The sequence below is a fragment of the Centropristis striata genome, chromosome 8 (assembly GCF_030273125.1).
Source record: "Centropristis striata isolate RG_2023a ecotype Rhode Island chromosome 8, C.striata_1.0, whole genome shotgun sequence".
Taxonomy (NCBI): domain Eukaryota; kingdom Metazoa; phylum Chordata; class Actinopteri; order Perciformes; family Serranidae; genus Centropristis; species Centropristis striata.
In genome coordinates, this window is record NC_081524.1 from 20346227 (window position 1) to 20363508 (window position 17282).

At 41.1% G+C, this 17282-nt stretch overlaps 1 protein-coding gene across 1 annotated transcript in view; it reads right to left on the bottom strand.

Annotated features, from left to right (window-relative positions):
- Positions 1-17282, bottom strand: part of thsd7ab (thrombospondin, type I, domain containing 7Ab) — a 202523-nt gene that overhangs the window by 71011 nt on the left and 114230 nt on the right. The window contains exons 10-11 of the mRNA XM_059338271.1: positions 4691-4806; positions 3375-3510 (exon numbers count right to left, since the gene is read on the bottom strand). Of these exons, the coding sequence (XP_059194254.1) occupies positions 3375-3510; positions 4691-4806 (252 nt within the window). The remainder of the gene's footprint in view (positions 1-3374; positions 3511-4690; positions 4807-17282) is intronic.

Here is a 17282-nt window from a genome sequence, read left to right on the forward strand (position 1 = left end):
TCGTGACGTAAGTCGCGAAAAACTGCCCAAAATTTTGCATTGAAATGAATGGGACGGCCGGAAAAAAATGAGCAAAAAAGAACAATAATTGGAGATTTTTAAACGTCTACTTCTCCGGCATAATTTCACCTAGAGACTCCATTTAAACTTTAAACAGTAGACACAAGTCTTGTGTATCGGTGTATTAATCCACGTTTCGATAGGTCATAGTTTTTTATCAATCCCTGTTCAATGACCATGATCATTTTTGGAGAAATTCTGAGATTATAATGGGTGTGTATTGCACGGAATGTTCGTGTCAGAGTGTGTGATGTCATCGCTCAGAGTGTAGAGGGAGAGGTAAAACTGTCAAAAAATAAATTTTAAAACTGCGCTCCAGGCCGCAAATTCCACTCTACAGAAATAATTTATACATAGAAACGTAGGAAAATTTGTCTTCTCACTCGCAATTCTCTGGTAAAGCTGTCAGAGTTATAGTTTGGGCGTACGACGCAGAGATGATCCACCAAAACCACCAACAGCCTCATTGGCTCCCATATTAAAAACGCAGGAAGATTTCGGAAAAAGTGAGATTTTAACGTTTTTTTAGATCGCTCTAACAAAGCTATTTTTTCATTTTTCTTAAAAAAAAAACATATGTAGATGTTCAGGAAGAACTCAGGACGCTCAAAGTGAAGTCGGATCAATGATAGGTATTATGGTTTTGCCAAAGATGCTTTCTGTTCGAGGCCAGAAATTCCAGTCCACCTCTGGACCTCTGTCCACCTCTGGCTGCTGTCACTGGAACAGGTGTCAGTTAATTCTGTTGATTGCTTTGATCTGATTGCCTTTGATCTTTGATGTGATTACAGTTACAGATACACACACACGCGCGCGCGCGTAAGCGCTCACACTCCTCACACATGCATACACATGCTTCAAACACACATGCGCACGCACACACACAGGTAACTTCATGTGATTTTCGCTACACACACACACACACACACACACACACACACACACACACACACACACACACACACACACACACATTTTGAGGTTAAAGGGCATAGTTTGAAATCTCTGAAGAGTCTCATCATAGTGTACACACACCGGCAGTAGCCCCCGTGGCCCTTTCAAAATTTCCCCAGAGGAAATTTTCTAGTTATTATTAGAACCTTTTACAGCAGAACCAGAGTGCAGAAACTACATTTTTGGGGTCAAAGGTCTTAATCATGATTATTGAGTATAAAAATTACATCATCATTACATGTAGAAATAAGTGTCATATCACTTATCTACCTACCAACAATTTGGCTTGCCAGTTAAAAAACTTAAAAAACAACAACCTTTAAAGAAGTTTTTCTCAGTTTTACCTTTTGCGTAGTTACTGCAGTTAGACTCTGTAGGGCAGAATAGTACTTGAGTAAATGTACTTATGTTAAACATTGCACCATTGTGTATGTATACAGTATATTAGGGTGACCAAGCGTCCTCTTTTGCCCGGACATGTCCACTTTTTATGTCCTGTCCGGGGCGTCCGGCCGGGTTTTATAAATTCACGAAAATGTCTGGTGTTCACTGTTTTTCATAGGACCAGTACACGTGCACGTAAATTGACCGGCGCTTTGCACACAAATTTGCGATACGTAATTACCAAGAGGCTTTGAGGGCAGGTCAGCGCCGCGCGCACACACACGCACAGAGAGAGACAGAGAGCAGAGCAGACAGAGGGCAGATCGAACAGCGGAGCAGCATTGCACAGGAAATGCCGAAGCGTAAGTGCAGCTTCACAGATGAACTGCAAAAAAAATTTCCGACGTACCGTCCCGGTCGGGACAGGTGGGAGGCGGAGTGCACCGTGTGCAAAGCTGGCACATATGTCTCAGTGTCTAATAAAGGTGCTGGAGATCTCAAAGCTTAAAGACAACTAAAGATGAAAAGTTTAGATCCTTTTTGTTTGTTAAGTTAGTATCTTTGTGAGATTCTTCTATTATTTATCTTATTGCAGTTATTAAGAGATATATTGTTGAAGCTAGATTTTCTAACAGAAGAGTTCATATTTAGAACATTATTTCATATTATTTAGGCTATTCATTTATTTGAAAAGGAGGCTCATTTCATCTTAATTAAGTACTTGAGGGCATCTCCACACCCCCCCCCCAAGATTTCTGTTCAATTTCACATTTACGCTCGACAACTAACAAGCTCACATACGAGCGGCTACCTAGCTTAGCTACCTGTCCACTGTTAACATTACAGATTACAATGACAGAGATCGTTTATATACACAACAAGACTACACACTCTGTTGTTTTGTTGTTGTTTTTTTACAGAATATTTACAGAATACTTTGATTCTACTTTTACTTAAAAAAACAAACTTATATCCATTAATACTGAAAGATTGGTGCGGGAAAAATGGCACAGTCTAGAGTTAGTTAATTGGCCTGATTGGTAGTGTGGCTTTGCTGAAATTAATTATAGACATTTTTCCAATGTTCACCATTAAACAGGTAATTTATGATTCAGGGAGTTGAACTTTTACCACGAGCTACAGTGGGTATATCTAACAATAGTTCTATGATTATATTACATATAAGTATTATAGAGCTAATTAGTTAGTTAGCCCCTAAAACTGGACTCTTTTCAACACTTAACCTTTTTTCCATCATTTTACCCTTTTAATAAACTTTCTGATACAAACTGTATTTTTGCTGATGAGAGTTTCATCTTTTTTTGTTATAAATATTTTATTAGCATCATTGGATTGAGACAGCAACTGCTTCTCTGTAACGTTGGTGCACATGATCAATAAAGAAACTTGAAACTTAAAACTCTTAATAGCTTTACCTTTGTGCTGGTCAACAAAGAGCAAACATTAAAGTGTATCTATAAATAAACTCATACAGTGGATACTTTGAAAAGTGTGTTGAGAAAGTTTAACCAATACAGTAAGCACATAATGCTCACATTTCCATTTTTTCTCAGTATTTTAAACAAATATAGCCAAACAAAACAAATGTTCTATGTAATGATTGTAATGGAGAAACAATCAGGGGGAAAAAGGCTTTATTAGGTCTAAAGTTAGTCTCTGTCTATTACCCTGTTTGACATGTAAATTAAAACAAAAGTTACAATTTGTTAATCCTTTTTGACGTATTTTCAACTGAAAACTGTACAGTATATTGTATGGTTAAATTAAGTTTAGTTTTCCACAGCGTCCTATAGCCTTTATGGAATCAATTGTATTGGAAAATACAGAAAAATGGCTAAAAAGGGCAAAAAAACAAATGCTAAAAGGTCTTTTAATCAATCTCAAACCACTTATGCATTGTCAACTGGAGCATGAAATCTGCCATCAGCATTATCTGATCACTGCGAGACTTTTACCTGAACCCTGGACAGATTTTGGGGACCTCGCAGTCCCTCTCCTCCTCCAGCACCTCCGGACAATCCTGTCCTCCGTTGGATGGCAGCTGGATGATAAGACGCTTCCTTGATTGCTTTCTCTTCACAGCGTTGCCAGCTGAGCAGACACAGACAATTATTGAATTAAAATAAGGAATGTGTGCATGGGAAAGTGATGAGAAACATGTCAGAATGATAAGCTAGGCTGCTCTGTTAATAGTCCTTGAAGAATGGACTTGGAGACTACTATTGCCAAATCTAATTGGACAGCTATCGTAGACAACACGCACGTCTGATTACTTGGGATATCAAGCCAACAACGATGATGTAGAAAAATCCCATTAGGCCTCGGAATTGACTCAGATTAAATTTATGTTGTTTACATGTGTGGAGATGCCCTCAAGTAGTTAATTAAGATGAAATGAGCCTCCAGATAGTCCTGAACCCTGCTTTAAACCTTTGTATGTGGGTGGTGTGAAATTCTCTGCGCAAGGTGAAGATATAGATAGCATCAAATTAAAATGCGAAACCACTGGTGCAGCATGCTCAGAGTGAAGAGATTTATGCCACCGTGTCACACGGAGAGGTCATCAAAATATGGACGGTAATGATTTTCAGATGTAAATCAATTTAATGTACTTGCCTCCGCTCAACAGCTTGGGCAACGGCTGCCTGACAGAGGTGACCTCATCTGAAAATGTTTTTCTTTCACAGCGTGAAAACAACAACAACTCGACGACACTTGCTGACACTTGTAGCCACGGGCGAGTCGGCTTGCCAGGCGCCCCTAAAAGAGGTCGGCCCAAAGGTTGTCGTACACGCCAATCTGTCAAATTAATTACGTGTAACGAGACGTGAGTGCAAGTGTTTATGTGGTACTTAATGTGTCTGGCTCTGCGCAGAGAGTCCCACCTCTGCAGTTTTTTGCACACAGTTAATTTAAACAAGCTTCTGTGTTCTAGAGATACAGCTATTACATGTTTTATTAAGTATTCTTGTTTATTATCATATTATAGCTCACTGTAGCCTGAAACTGTAAAGCTAAATATTGTAATAAACAGCATTTTTATAAGATTAACTAATGCACTACCAAATAATTTAACAAAAAGGGACCTATCTATCTATCTATCTATCTATCTATCTATCTATCTATCTATCTATCTATCTATCTATCTATCTATCTATCTATCTATCTATCTATCCATCCATCCATCCATCCATCCATCCATCCATCCATCCATCCATCCATCCATCCATCCATCCACAACAATGCAGGATATTAATATTATTTCTTGTACCTGCGTCACAAGTAACGGGACACAGAGTCCAGTCGCTGAAAGGGGTCATGATGCAGTCTTTCTTGCAGGGCAGCTGACAGGGTCGCACCGTGCTAGGGCGGGGTCCGTCTGGACACCTAGGCAACAAAAACAAACACACAGCGAGGTTGTAGAGGGCTGGGAACTCTTTACACAAAAGCCAACACAAGACAGCAAGTGGTCTGATAACCACACAGGCACACACACACAAAATGGTATTATGTTGATATAAAGCAGAGCTTGATGCTTAGGGGATTTCTGAGAGACACTCACCTTTCAGACAACATAGTTATTATGACTCATGACACATCAGAAAAGTATCAGACTAGAATAAAGGTGCTCTTTTTAAATCACCGGTTGCTGAACAAAAAGAGCTGGTCACGCCTCCCAGACCCTCTGGCCTCAGAGTTGTCTAAGAACCAGATAAAACCTGAAAACACGGATTAGATTTCTGGTCATTTTAAAGCTTCACTTCTTTTTCTGGTTGCAACATTCAAAATCACAACCAAGTGTAGCAGGGAAGATCCTGTTATGTCGCTCTGTATGCCCAGATTAAATTCTAGTGTTGGTTACAGGCACTTTACCACCTACAGGAAGCAACAATTTAAGCACAGTGTGTACTGTCGAGCAAGAGGTGCTGGAAACTGCACGATGAACATGTAGTCAGAGAAAATAAACACAAGTGTTTGTGCAAGCCACTGCACACTGAGGCCATAAACATATATGATCAATGGTCTTTTATTATTGTAATTTTATTACGTTGGTCTCTTCAGTGCACATGACATTTATAGCATGTTTGTCTATCCTGTGAGAGGGATCCCTTCTCGATGGCTCTTCCTGAGGTTTCTTTCAGTTTGTTCCTGGTAAAAGGCACTTTAGGGAATTTATCCAAGCAAAGTCAATGCAGAAGTGCATTAAACCTGCATTCTTTCTAATGGCCAACAGGGGCGACTCCACTGGTTGCAAGAAAAGCCTAGTTGTCTAAAAGTGTATGACAAAAATGATCCTACTTCTCACTTGATTTATACCTCAGTAAACATTTTCCCAATAATCAATGGTCTCAATTGCTAGATTTAAGTCTTCCTCAAGACATCATGATGTTCATTTAAAACATTATGTTCCCATTTACAGCGAAATAGACGATAAAGAAGTGTATGCTTTTGAGGACTGACTACCTTGTGATTAACAAGTTGCTACCTGTATAAACAAAATTGACTTGACTTATTACTTAACCATTAACACGGATAAAAGCAACTTGTTTTAGTCAGTGTTCACCGACTCCTTTTCATAATAAACTAGAGGACACTAACAGGGTGCAGACTTCTGCCAAGACATGCCCTATCTCGCATGTTAACGTTTCAACTTGAGAGGACATTCACGTGATTTTTTTCCAGTGTGGAAGCAATTATTCCAACACCACATGAACACAGCACAAATGCAAGATTTACAAATGTGGAAAAGTATTTGAGTATCTGCCCCATGATTCTGATTTGGTTATGTGCCACAATTTAATGTGTTCTTCCTTGACCCATGCCAAACCCTTCACCAAGTTTAATGAAAATTGGGCCAGTAGTTTTTCTGTAATCCTGCTGACAAACATACAAAAAAAAAGCCAAAAACACAATCTTTTTGGCGGAAGGAAGGTAAAGCTTATTGCACATATATATAAAACACTCTGACATCTTTAGTGCAGCATTATACGGTAATCAAGTGAGTGCAAACATTAGTGTTTTACATTATGAGCTTTTTACAGTGCTCACATAATGCTGTGCAACTTGTGTTTACTAAACTTTCAGTTTGTTCAGAACACTATTTAGAGCTCTGGTGCAACTTAAACTTTAAATATGGACGGCTACCCGAACTGTAAAACATCAACCAGGCACTAAAGACTTTCATATATGAATACACAATCCAAATTCAACTGACATTTAAAAAAAGAGACTGCAGAAGATATAAACCATGTTTTAAAGCTTTAATAAATATCACTGTAGAGGTTTGGCACACCAACCATCTGGGTATAGCTTGAATACAGAATGTAATTATTCCAGGCACAATCTAGGGCAATAAAAACTGATGAAAACCTTCGTAATCACATCCAGTTTACGACTGATGTATGCCATCTGGCTTGCGGTGCTTGAAAGATATAGAGAAGAGGTGGTCATATCTCCCAACAGAACAATGTAGGCGTCGCAGGAAATGTTAAGCAAGTCTACATAAGGATGTTTTACATTTATCTCTCTCTGCTGAGGAAACTGTTACACGGAGCTCCTCAGGGTAGAGCTGGCTGACTAGCAGACCGGCCTCAGGACAGAACTCCCTTGTTTTAACTGGATCCTGCTATCAGTGAGTGATAATCCTTTTGATGGCACAGAATACAGGGTCAAGCCGAGGTTTTTCGAACAAGGGTTACGGTTAATCTTCAGTCATTTAAGCACCTCAGGTCCCTTGTGCATACCACCGGGCAATGATAAATAGGTTGAGATAGACCTGCTGGAAGACATCTTGTAATCTGATCTCTGCAACGCTGCGTCTCCAGTCTTGCAGCGGGATGTTACCCTTCTGTTTCCTCATCCTATGGCTGACACACAGATCATCTGGGTCAGGTTTAATGTTGCTAAGAATGAGCGCTCTCCTCTGGGCGTTCCATACTCGTTAGCATGGTGTTATCAGGGAAGCGATAGGGAGCCTCACAGGGGAAAATGTAATAATGTAACAGCGACACAAGGAGAGATTTATTTTTAATACCAATAGACAGAGCTAAATCCCTCTCGAGCGGAACAAATCCTCTGGTGTCTTCATACAAGTGAATGGTCCCCAGGAAAAAAAAACAGCTGCCGGATGCAGCAGGGGGAGGACACATTTACATTTTCAGCCTTCAGCTCATGCTCACGCCCATAAAGAAGTGAATGAACAGGTGTCTCGCTCGAGGACACCTCAACAGGACACGAGGCTGTTAAGATCCAAACCATGAACCTGAGAATGCAGAACAATCTCTACACTACGCCCCGGTGCCAACCAGGATTTTTTATCAATTTATATATACACCTATTTCAACCCTGGGATCACAAGGTTCTTCATCAAGGGAAACCTGGCAGAGAATGCAGTGTGAAGACAAAAATAAACAACGCACAGAAATCTGCAAGATCTAAAAACAAATATATATATGTAAAACAGATGGGAAAGCTATTTATTATATAAGCAATCTAATAAGACGGAGGCCAATATTGAACCTGCAGGAGCATGAACCAAATTATTCAGGTTTCAGCAAACCAAAATAAAAACAACCTTTCATTATGGTTAATCTTTCACTGTTTGAATTCATATTAATCAGCCTCAAACTACTTTGCTTTGAGTTCCACAAGAGAGAGCAGGGTACATTCAGTAACTCTCCAAATACAAACGTTGATCAAATATTAGGATATTGAGGTATTTCCGAGTTTTATTGGCCAGTAATAGGATTAAATCCATTTCAAATTAGATGCAAATAGGATGCACTGAACAAATATCTCAAAAATATTGCAGCTGAAAGTGTTGAAACATTTCATATCACACAAATGTAATGCAGTATTTCTTATTTCTTCTATGCAAGTGAGCTCTAAAATCCCTCCCTTTAAACCTGCAAAGTTTCTGTTAGGTTCTTAGCTGTTTTTAAATGCAGCATGACTTATATATGTGTTTCTAAAATGACTACATATGTTGCATTTCATCCGCTGATTGATTCTTGATTCCTTGGAAATTCGCCTCAGGGATCTCTTCACATCATAAGGGATCAGAGCACCAAGGCAGTGCTATTAGATTATGTGACTCGGAGAGCTCTTTGACAAAGAGGGGATTAAACCTTTGACCTTGTTATACTCCCTCTGCTACCCAAAAATGGAAAATGTCTGAGGACAAGCTGCAATTTACCACTCGTGTAAGATCTCTGGCAATAAAACAATATTCCCCATTTAGATAAAACACCACAGTAAAAAAAAAATACAACTTGACTTTTGCCTTTGATGGAGGCAGAACAGGCTCTGAATACCAAACTAAACCTTAGAGGACGAAAAGACTCATTCCTGAAGTGCAGATTGCCTGCCTTTTAGATTTCACCTTTCCATCCAATGCTGCCTCTTGCATACACACAAACACAAGCAAATGTTTGCGGTGAGAATGTCCTTAGAAGAAAAACAAGCGCATTGACTGTTGATTCAAATGCCAAAACAACTTGTGTTTGCTGAGAATTTACTTCTTGTAACTTGATCTCATGGGGGAAGCACAATAGCACGCTACTTTTAAGGACATTTTGTGTGTGATGTCTGGACATTTAAAGATTTACTAGGGCCTTTAATGCCTCGTTCTCATTCCCAACTAGTCACACAGTTGCAGCTTTAAACATATAGTTAACGTTGTGAAATCCAACAAAACTACTTGGTTATGTTTAGTTAACAGAACTTAGTTAGGATTGGGAAAATATGTATAGCCCTGTTTCCACTAGGGGGTAAAGTGTCAACCGGGAAAGTCTCAGACCACACCCTCTCAAAAGTCCTCTCACTCTGCGTGTCTCCATTACAAATAGGCCCCCAGAGGGATTTAGAGACTCCGGAGGTGACGTATGGTTTTCGCCGTCGCTAACTGTGCACAACGTCAGCAGCTGAAAGCAGCATGGCTAATTATGCACAGAGTCTCCGCTGATCATAAACATAGTGATTTTGAATTAACGGCATCGCTAACTGTGCACAGAGTGTCTGGGGCTTGTTGTAAACAGAGATCGCTAAGTGAACACCTCCTGCAGCCGCAGCACATACACACCGTACTGCTACAGAGCTAACTGTAGCTAACTGCCCCTAACGGCGACTCTTCTTAACAAGCCGGTGTCCGGCTCGTTGGCGGCTCATTAATAAAAGTAAGAAGTAGTTGCTGGATTTGCCTCCAGTGGCTTTCTTGAAAAATAGTCACTAAGGGGGTCTGAAAAGTCGCTAAATTTAGCAACAAAGTCGCTAAGTTGGGAACACTGCTGCTGGCTTTTACAAGTGGCGTGTGTTGTTGCCGTGTAGAGTACTACGTCACATCTCGCTTAGCAATCTATCCAATCAGTAATCAGATTGTTTTCAGGGGAGAAAAAAGACCCTGCTCTTCCACAGGGACTAAAAAGGTCCCGACAAAAGCCGGCTCCGGACTGCTTGTATTCAAATTAGGGGCGTTTCGGCGAGTGAGACCCGCCTCATTCCAGGTATTGTCTGGGTATTGCCCGGTAGTGGAAACAGCCCTTTTATTTGTTATGTAAATTAAGTTCCATACAGAGGTGAAATCAAGGTTGAGTTTTGGTTGCACGCCTCTCCACTCTCATACTCTGTCACCTGACTTCCAGATCACTTGCTTGGAGCAATGAATGGTGTATGAAAAGCAGAAAATGAGTAGTGATGACTGGAAATTACTAAAGAAACTGGAGTGTGACACACAAACAAAGTTATTTTGTTGTTTTATTTGGAGAACTTCTGGTTTCTGAACTTCTGCTTAATAAAAACTTCACTTGACAGCTACACATGTACAGACCTTCCCTGAGTGAAGTAAGTAAGACTTGGATTTAATGGGGTGGCAGAGGATCTTTCCAGGAGAAAATCTTTTTCAAAGAAAAAAATATGCAATTCCACCCTCATTTTGGGAACATTTATATAAAATCTGTGAATATATGGAAACTCAAAGAGCTTAAAGACAAAACTTGTGAAATAAGTTCACTGGGGACCAATTACAGCCATTAGTGATCTGTGAAAAGTCATTTAGTTTGTTTTGATTCTCTGTAAGTTGATTTTTGCATAGGTGGCGCCCAAAATAGTTTGGGTGCTGGCCCTAAGCCTCATAATGGACAGGAAATCCCTAATGTTGGTGGCTCCAAATTATATGAGGGCTGAAATTCATGTGAAATCAGTTTACTTTTCACAATTGAATCACTGCAAAATCTAATTATTTGTCCCAACTCAAAGTTGAGTTCCAGACACTTTGGGGGTAATTTTGTTCCAGAGAAACACCATTAATCAGTTATTAAGTCCGGTTATTTTTAATTAAGAAACACTACAATATGTCCCTTGTTATCTTTTCCAACGTTTAGTCTCCTCACATCTGGATCACTGTAATGCGCTAGATTCTTGTTTAAGCCAAGAAGCCATAACAAATCTACAATCAGGTCAAAATTCTAATTTAATTTCCAATTTTATGCTTTGTTACACTGGCTTCCTGTGATTTAATTTAAATGCTCCTAATTACTGCGCAATTTACTTAAACACTTTAGCTCCTCCATATATCAGTTACTTGCTGATATCCACTTGGTCTGTAAGGTCATGGGAACAAGAGCTTCTGGTCTCAAAGTTCAAGACCTGTGGTGACTGAGCTATTTGCTTTCCATGCTCCGAGACTATGAAACTGTCTAGCTCTGAGGGTCAACAAACTACTCTGTTGAGGCTCTGGCTCAAAACCAATTTATTCTGAAAATTACTGATGTATAGCTTATTTCCCCAGTTTACCAATCTTAAATATTCCAGCGGCTTTATGACAAATGTGTTTGTGACTGTGAAGCAATTTGTGACTTTTTCTAACTGCTATGTAAATAAACTTTTACCTATTTACTTACTGAAGTGATGTCAATAAATAAACAAAGCTGGGGAAATTATGAATGAGCTAATTATTGTAGTTGGGTGATTATTTGATACTGAAGGGTGAAAAAACATTTTTTGGGACTCTTTTCTGACCTGGTTTTGAATCCTTGTGTGTAGTTAGCATCAGGGTTTGGTTGGGTTGAGTTTGTGTTCTGTCTGTGTCAGTTTCCTTTAAAAGGGAGACTCTAAATCGACCATAAGTGTTAATGTGAAATGTGGCTATTTGTCTATGTGTTAGCCTGCTTACAGACTGGTGTGAGCTGCATGCTGGGATTGGCTCAAGGCCCAGGAGAGCCTAAATAAGATCAGTTGGTGAAAAATATGATTGGGTGGATGGTAACTTCCCTCGGGGCAGTTAAGTCTCCTCGCTGACACCTACAGTAAATTTAGATTTGGGTTCATAGGGTGAACAGGGTTGGGTGTTTTTTTTCTGTTCTTTCAATGTAAAAATCTTTCTTCGTGCAGCTTTTACTCTAGATTTTGTTTCCAATAATCCCCTTTGTATCCAATCAGGGTGTTTTAAGTGCTTTACATATAGAGTTGAATCATCGTAGGTTTCCCTCTACAGAGAGACCGACCGCCTTTTGTTCCCCTTTTAGTCTAATTATATTGTAGCCCTACTAATGATGGGTATTATCCAAATTCAGATGATTAAAATTCAATTACTTTCCAGTTTTCAGAAAAACAGGCCATGTTTGTCGGCTGAACGCAACACCAGCCAGAATACTAACACAATGCTTGGCTGGAAGACTGTCCATGGGGGTGTGAAAGCGAGTTGTATTATTGTCATTTATGCATTTTTTATTATGTATACATTTTGTTGTCCCACTGTTTTCCTCCTTTATTCCTCCTGTTGTCATTTTGTTTCTAATTTTGTCTCTCCTTGTTGGATTTTAGCTGTTTGTTTGAGGAAAAAAAATGTTTATTTACAAAGCGCTCCGGGTGTCTGTTCCTAACTGCGATATTCTCTATCATGCGATTTATTCTTTCAACAGTTCACTTGTGAGTTTATGCAGCACACCGAAATGAATGAAGCCATCTCGTAATGGCATCTGGTTTTAACTGACTCGCTGGTTCCAGTCAGTGTCACAATCTCATAATGATCTTTAAATGTCATGATTTGTAGCGAGGCGAGGGCATACACAACACGGCACCGGGAGCTCGTCCCAGAGCACAACATTAAGACGAGCAGCCAGGCTAATGCTTATGTTTTGCTTGCTGCTATTAGCGCGTTGAGTAATCTGTTCAGCGAAAGGCTGTTTTCGGAAAAATGAGCAGATGGTTGAGCAGGATGTAGAGAGGAGATTCAAAGCAAAGCACTGTCAGTAGTTTTAAGAGAGTGTACACACACACAAAAAACAAGGTCTGGTGGGAGAAGATAAGGCCTAATTAATTTCATTATCAAAATTACGGACTACAAAACAAGAACATCATTTGTTTAATTTAGCATAAAACAGTTGCAGTTCTTCAAGGACCCTTTCAGTGGTGTCTTTGGCCTCCTTCTAGAGGCCTTTAAACTATCCATCACAGTCAGAAACAGGCAGTAAACACAGCCTCCATTAGAAAACACGGTAGGGAGATGATTGACTGGGCCTTAATACAGCTACTGTCGAACATCATAACCATGAATCATTCAGTTTCCTTTTTCACAAATTCCACAGCATCAATGTGATTACACAAACACACATTTGGTAGCATTCAGCGCACAGACTGTCAGAATCAATAAGCAGACGTTGCTGTTTTTTCCTCACACCACAACAGCTTTTCTCGATAGGATGATAGCAGCCCAAGCCTGAGGCACTGACATATTTGTCTCTGTTGTATCTCCCGTTTCTATTGGGTTTTGACAGTTAATGTTTATGTGCATGTGTGTGTTTGTTTGCATGTGTGTGTGTGTGACATGCACCCTGAGAGGTTCACTGCCTCAGGCTGCTGGGGGAAGACAGCTCAGATCCATCGATGAATGAGACAGGGCACATCTGCATATGCAGGGAGCAGGCGGCCATGTTTGTTTGTTCTGCTGGGATCCCATGGGTGCACTGATCAAGACTACCTGCCAGTTGGATTGTGCCAGAAGAAGACATGCAGAATTGGAAAAGAAATATCAAGTCGCTCCTGTGTGCAGGCTGGGGAACACTGCCTGTGAGCAACAGATGGCCGGGAACCCAGAGCTGTTGCATCTTTATTCTTTTCCTTTGGTCAAGAAAAGGTACAAATGAAGGGCTTGAAAAGGTAACAAATGTTACTTTAACCCTGGAGACACTGCTGTGGTCTGCCAAATCCACATTGGGGAGAAAAAGGAACAAACACTTTCATGAAAGACGGGCCCTGACCTTTACTCAACAACAGACAAGGTAACAAGAAAAGGACAAACCTGAAAAGTGGAGAAACATAATAGGGCACGAAAAGATCACTGAATGGTTTAATTAGTGTGGAATGCGACGGGCTTCTCATTCACCAGATCTAATGCCAGTCGAACACCTCGGGGACCCTTTGGAGCGATAGTGTTGGACGGTATCACATCATCAAAACAGCAAATGAGGGAATATCTCTTGAAGAAATTGTGATTAATCTCTCCATTAAAGTTACACAGACAGTTGGAGAATCTGTGGCAAGAAGTAAATCAAAGCTGTCAAAGACTACTTTACGCTACTGTGCTGATTATTTTTTTGATTAACTAATAACTTTTACTCTAAAAAATGTCACAAAGTAGTGAAAAGTCTCTTACAGTAGCCTGACATTGCCAAAACCAAATCACGAATAAAGCGTTAATGCTACGGGTCAGTCCAATCAGCTGACAATCAGCTGGGCGCATAATTTAAGCTTTATCCTGCAAGAGGCTGTGCAACACACCTCCACTCCAGCTCCTCCTTTTCATGTCTGACATAATTAATATAATTTCTATTGTCATTGATTCGGAAATCAGTCTTTGCTCCTGCTGAGCTTTTTTACCGTAAGCATGTGAAAGGTTGGGGATGTTTGCTCTCGCTGCCTTAGGCTTTCCATGGAAGCACATGGGAAGGTGGGGAGCTCCCAGAACAAAGCCATACTGCCGAGCATATATACTGCAAGTAGAAATAAAAGTTTTCTTTGACAAATTGGTCCTGACTCAATTGCAAATTAGCCTGGAACCTCTCATTAGGGCTGTTCCCACTACCACCCACCCAATACCCTGAATGAGGTGGGTCTCACTCACCGAAACGCCCCTAATTTGAATACAAGCCATCCGAAGCGGACTTTCGTCTGGACTTTCGTCTGGACTTTCTTAGTCCTTGTCGAAGAGCAGGGCCTTTTTCCTCCCCTGTGTGACGTACTAACCGGGATGTGACATAGTGCTCTACACAACAACAACAACACACGCCATTTGTAAAAGCCGGTGAAGCAGTGTTGCCAATTTAGCGACCTTGTTGCTATATGCAGCGACTTTTCAGACCCCCTTAGTTACTAATTTTCAAGAAAGCGACTTGAGACAAATCCAGCGTCTTTTTATGTTGTTATTGTAGACGCGGGGCTCGTTAAGAGGAGTAAGAATGAGTCAATGCGGCACAGTCCTCCCACAGCAGTCTCTCCTAGCTGCAGTCACAGAGCCGGAGGGAATGTTAACACCTTAGCGTCCAGCCTGCAAATTGCTAATAGGCTAACAGTTAGCTCTGTAGCAGTACAGTGTGTATGTGCTGCTGCTGCAGGAGGTGTTCATTTAGTGATCTCTCTTTGTTTACAACAAGCACCATCTGTGCACAGTTAGCGATGCCGGTTAATTCACAATCATTATGTTTATGATCAGCAGAGACGCTGTGTATAATTAGCCATGCTGCTTTCTTGAAAAACAGCTGCTGATGTTGTGCACAGTTAGCGACGGCGGACACAGTTGAGTCTCTCGTGTTCAATCCGTTGCATATGTGACGTCACGGTCAAACTGTCGCTAAGCGATTTTGTGACGGTTGAAAGCCATACGTCACCTCCGGAGTCTTATAAATCCCTCTGGGGGCCTTTTTGTAATGGAGACACGCAGAGTGAGAGGACTTTTGAGAGGGTGTGGCCTGAAGCCTGATTTCCACCGGGCGCGTTACTGCAGCGTAACGTCAGCGTCGCGTATGACGTTGCAAATAGGTAACACTCTAATCAATGAGAGCATTTCCACCGGGCGCGTAGCGTAACGTTACTGCAGCGTCGCGTCAGCGTCTCTACGCGAGCATTAGGTAGGACTTCTATTTCTCTGCGAGACGCTGCCAAATCACGTGAATCTCAACAGAGCAGATCGCACCAGACAGGAAGTCCGACTCAGAATCAGCGTAAAACACTTCCGCCCCTTTCAAAATAAAACACAATACGCAGTTCATGCAGCCTAAAACTACTTCACATCAACATTATGTTATGACCGGGGCACCGGATCGGCAATCAATCAATCAAAGGGTCGGCAAAGAGGATCGGCGACACGGACGACAAGAAACTGATTGTTGAAGTGGAACATCATACAATCATTTATGACATAACATATTGTTTTTATAAGGATAGATGGTCAGATCAACATATCTTTCACCTCAGAGAAGCAAAGTAAGTTGGCTTTTGTTGTTGTTGTTTACTTTATACACACAGTTTATCCATAGACTGTATAAATAGAGTTTAAAGTTTATCACAGGATCTTGCGGTCTCCCGTATGGTCAGGATTATCGCGTGATCTCGTTATCTCGCGTGTATATGGCCGGCTCGCTAAACTGACGTGCTGCTGCTGTAACGCGTCCGGTGTGAATTGACAGACGCAGCAAAACGCTGTGGAGACGTGCTGCTGCTGTAACGCGTCCGGTGGAAATCCCCAGTGAGACTTTCCCGGTGGCCACTTTTCCCTCCTAGTCGAAACACGGCTATTTTCACTTATAAGCAGCAGAACACCCCAATGCCTCTGGATGCAACTGGATGGAACCGCAACCAATCACAACAGCAAAACCTGTGATTGGTTGCGGGTCCATCCAGTTACATCCAGAGTGCCCTTGCTCATCTGGAGAAAACTCTGGATCACAGATTACCTGACAGGAAGACCACAGTTTGTCAGGTTGGGGAACTGTGTTACTGGGACATTAATGAGCAGCACAGGGACTCCACAAGGCACTGTTCTGGCTCCATTCCTGTTCACACTGTTCACAGGGGACTTCAAATACAACTCTGAGTCCTGCCACATCCAGAAGTACTTGGACGACAATGCTATTGTGGCGTGTATCAGGAATGGACAGAAATCTGAATTTAGGGATCTGATAAAAGCCTTCAGTGACTGGAGTCACAAGAACTATCTCCTACTGAACACCTCAAAGAGTAAGGAAATTATCATAGATTTCCGCAGGTTCGAGCCCCCCCTTCAGCCAGTGAATACCTGTGGGGTGGACATGGAGGTGGTGCCAAGTTCTAAGTATCTAGGTGTATACCTGGATAATAAGTTGGACTAGTCCCTAAACACAGACACTCTCTATAAAAAGACATCTCTGGACATCTGTAGTAAGATGCTGCAGATGTTTTATCAGTCTGTGGTGGTAGTGTGTTGTTTTATGCTGCAGTCTGCTGGGGAGGTAGCATCAGACACAGTGATGCAAGGGACAGACTGGTCTAAAGAGCTGGTTCTGTGGTTGGAGCCAGGTTGGACACACTGGAGGAGGTGGTGGAGAGATGACCTGTCATCATGTTCCAGGCCATCCTGAAATACCCAGATCATCTGCTACACAAAACCTTTATGGACCAAAAAAACAGCAGTGGACGGCTCCTCTCTCTCTGTTGCAGGACGGAGAGATTCAAAAGATCCTTCTCTCCTACATCAGGCTGTCTCATTCTAACAGAGATAACAGACTAACTGAATTTAGCCTCGAGGATTAATAAAGTAACTTTTAATTTTAATTGAATTATTAAATTTGATTGATAGGTAGATAGATAGATAGATAGATAGATAGATAGATAGA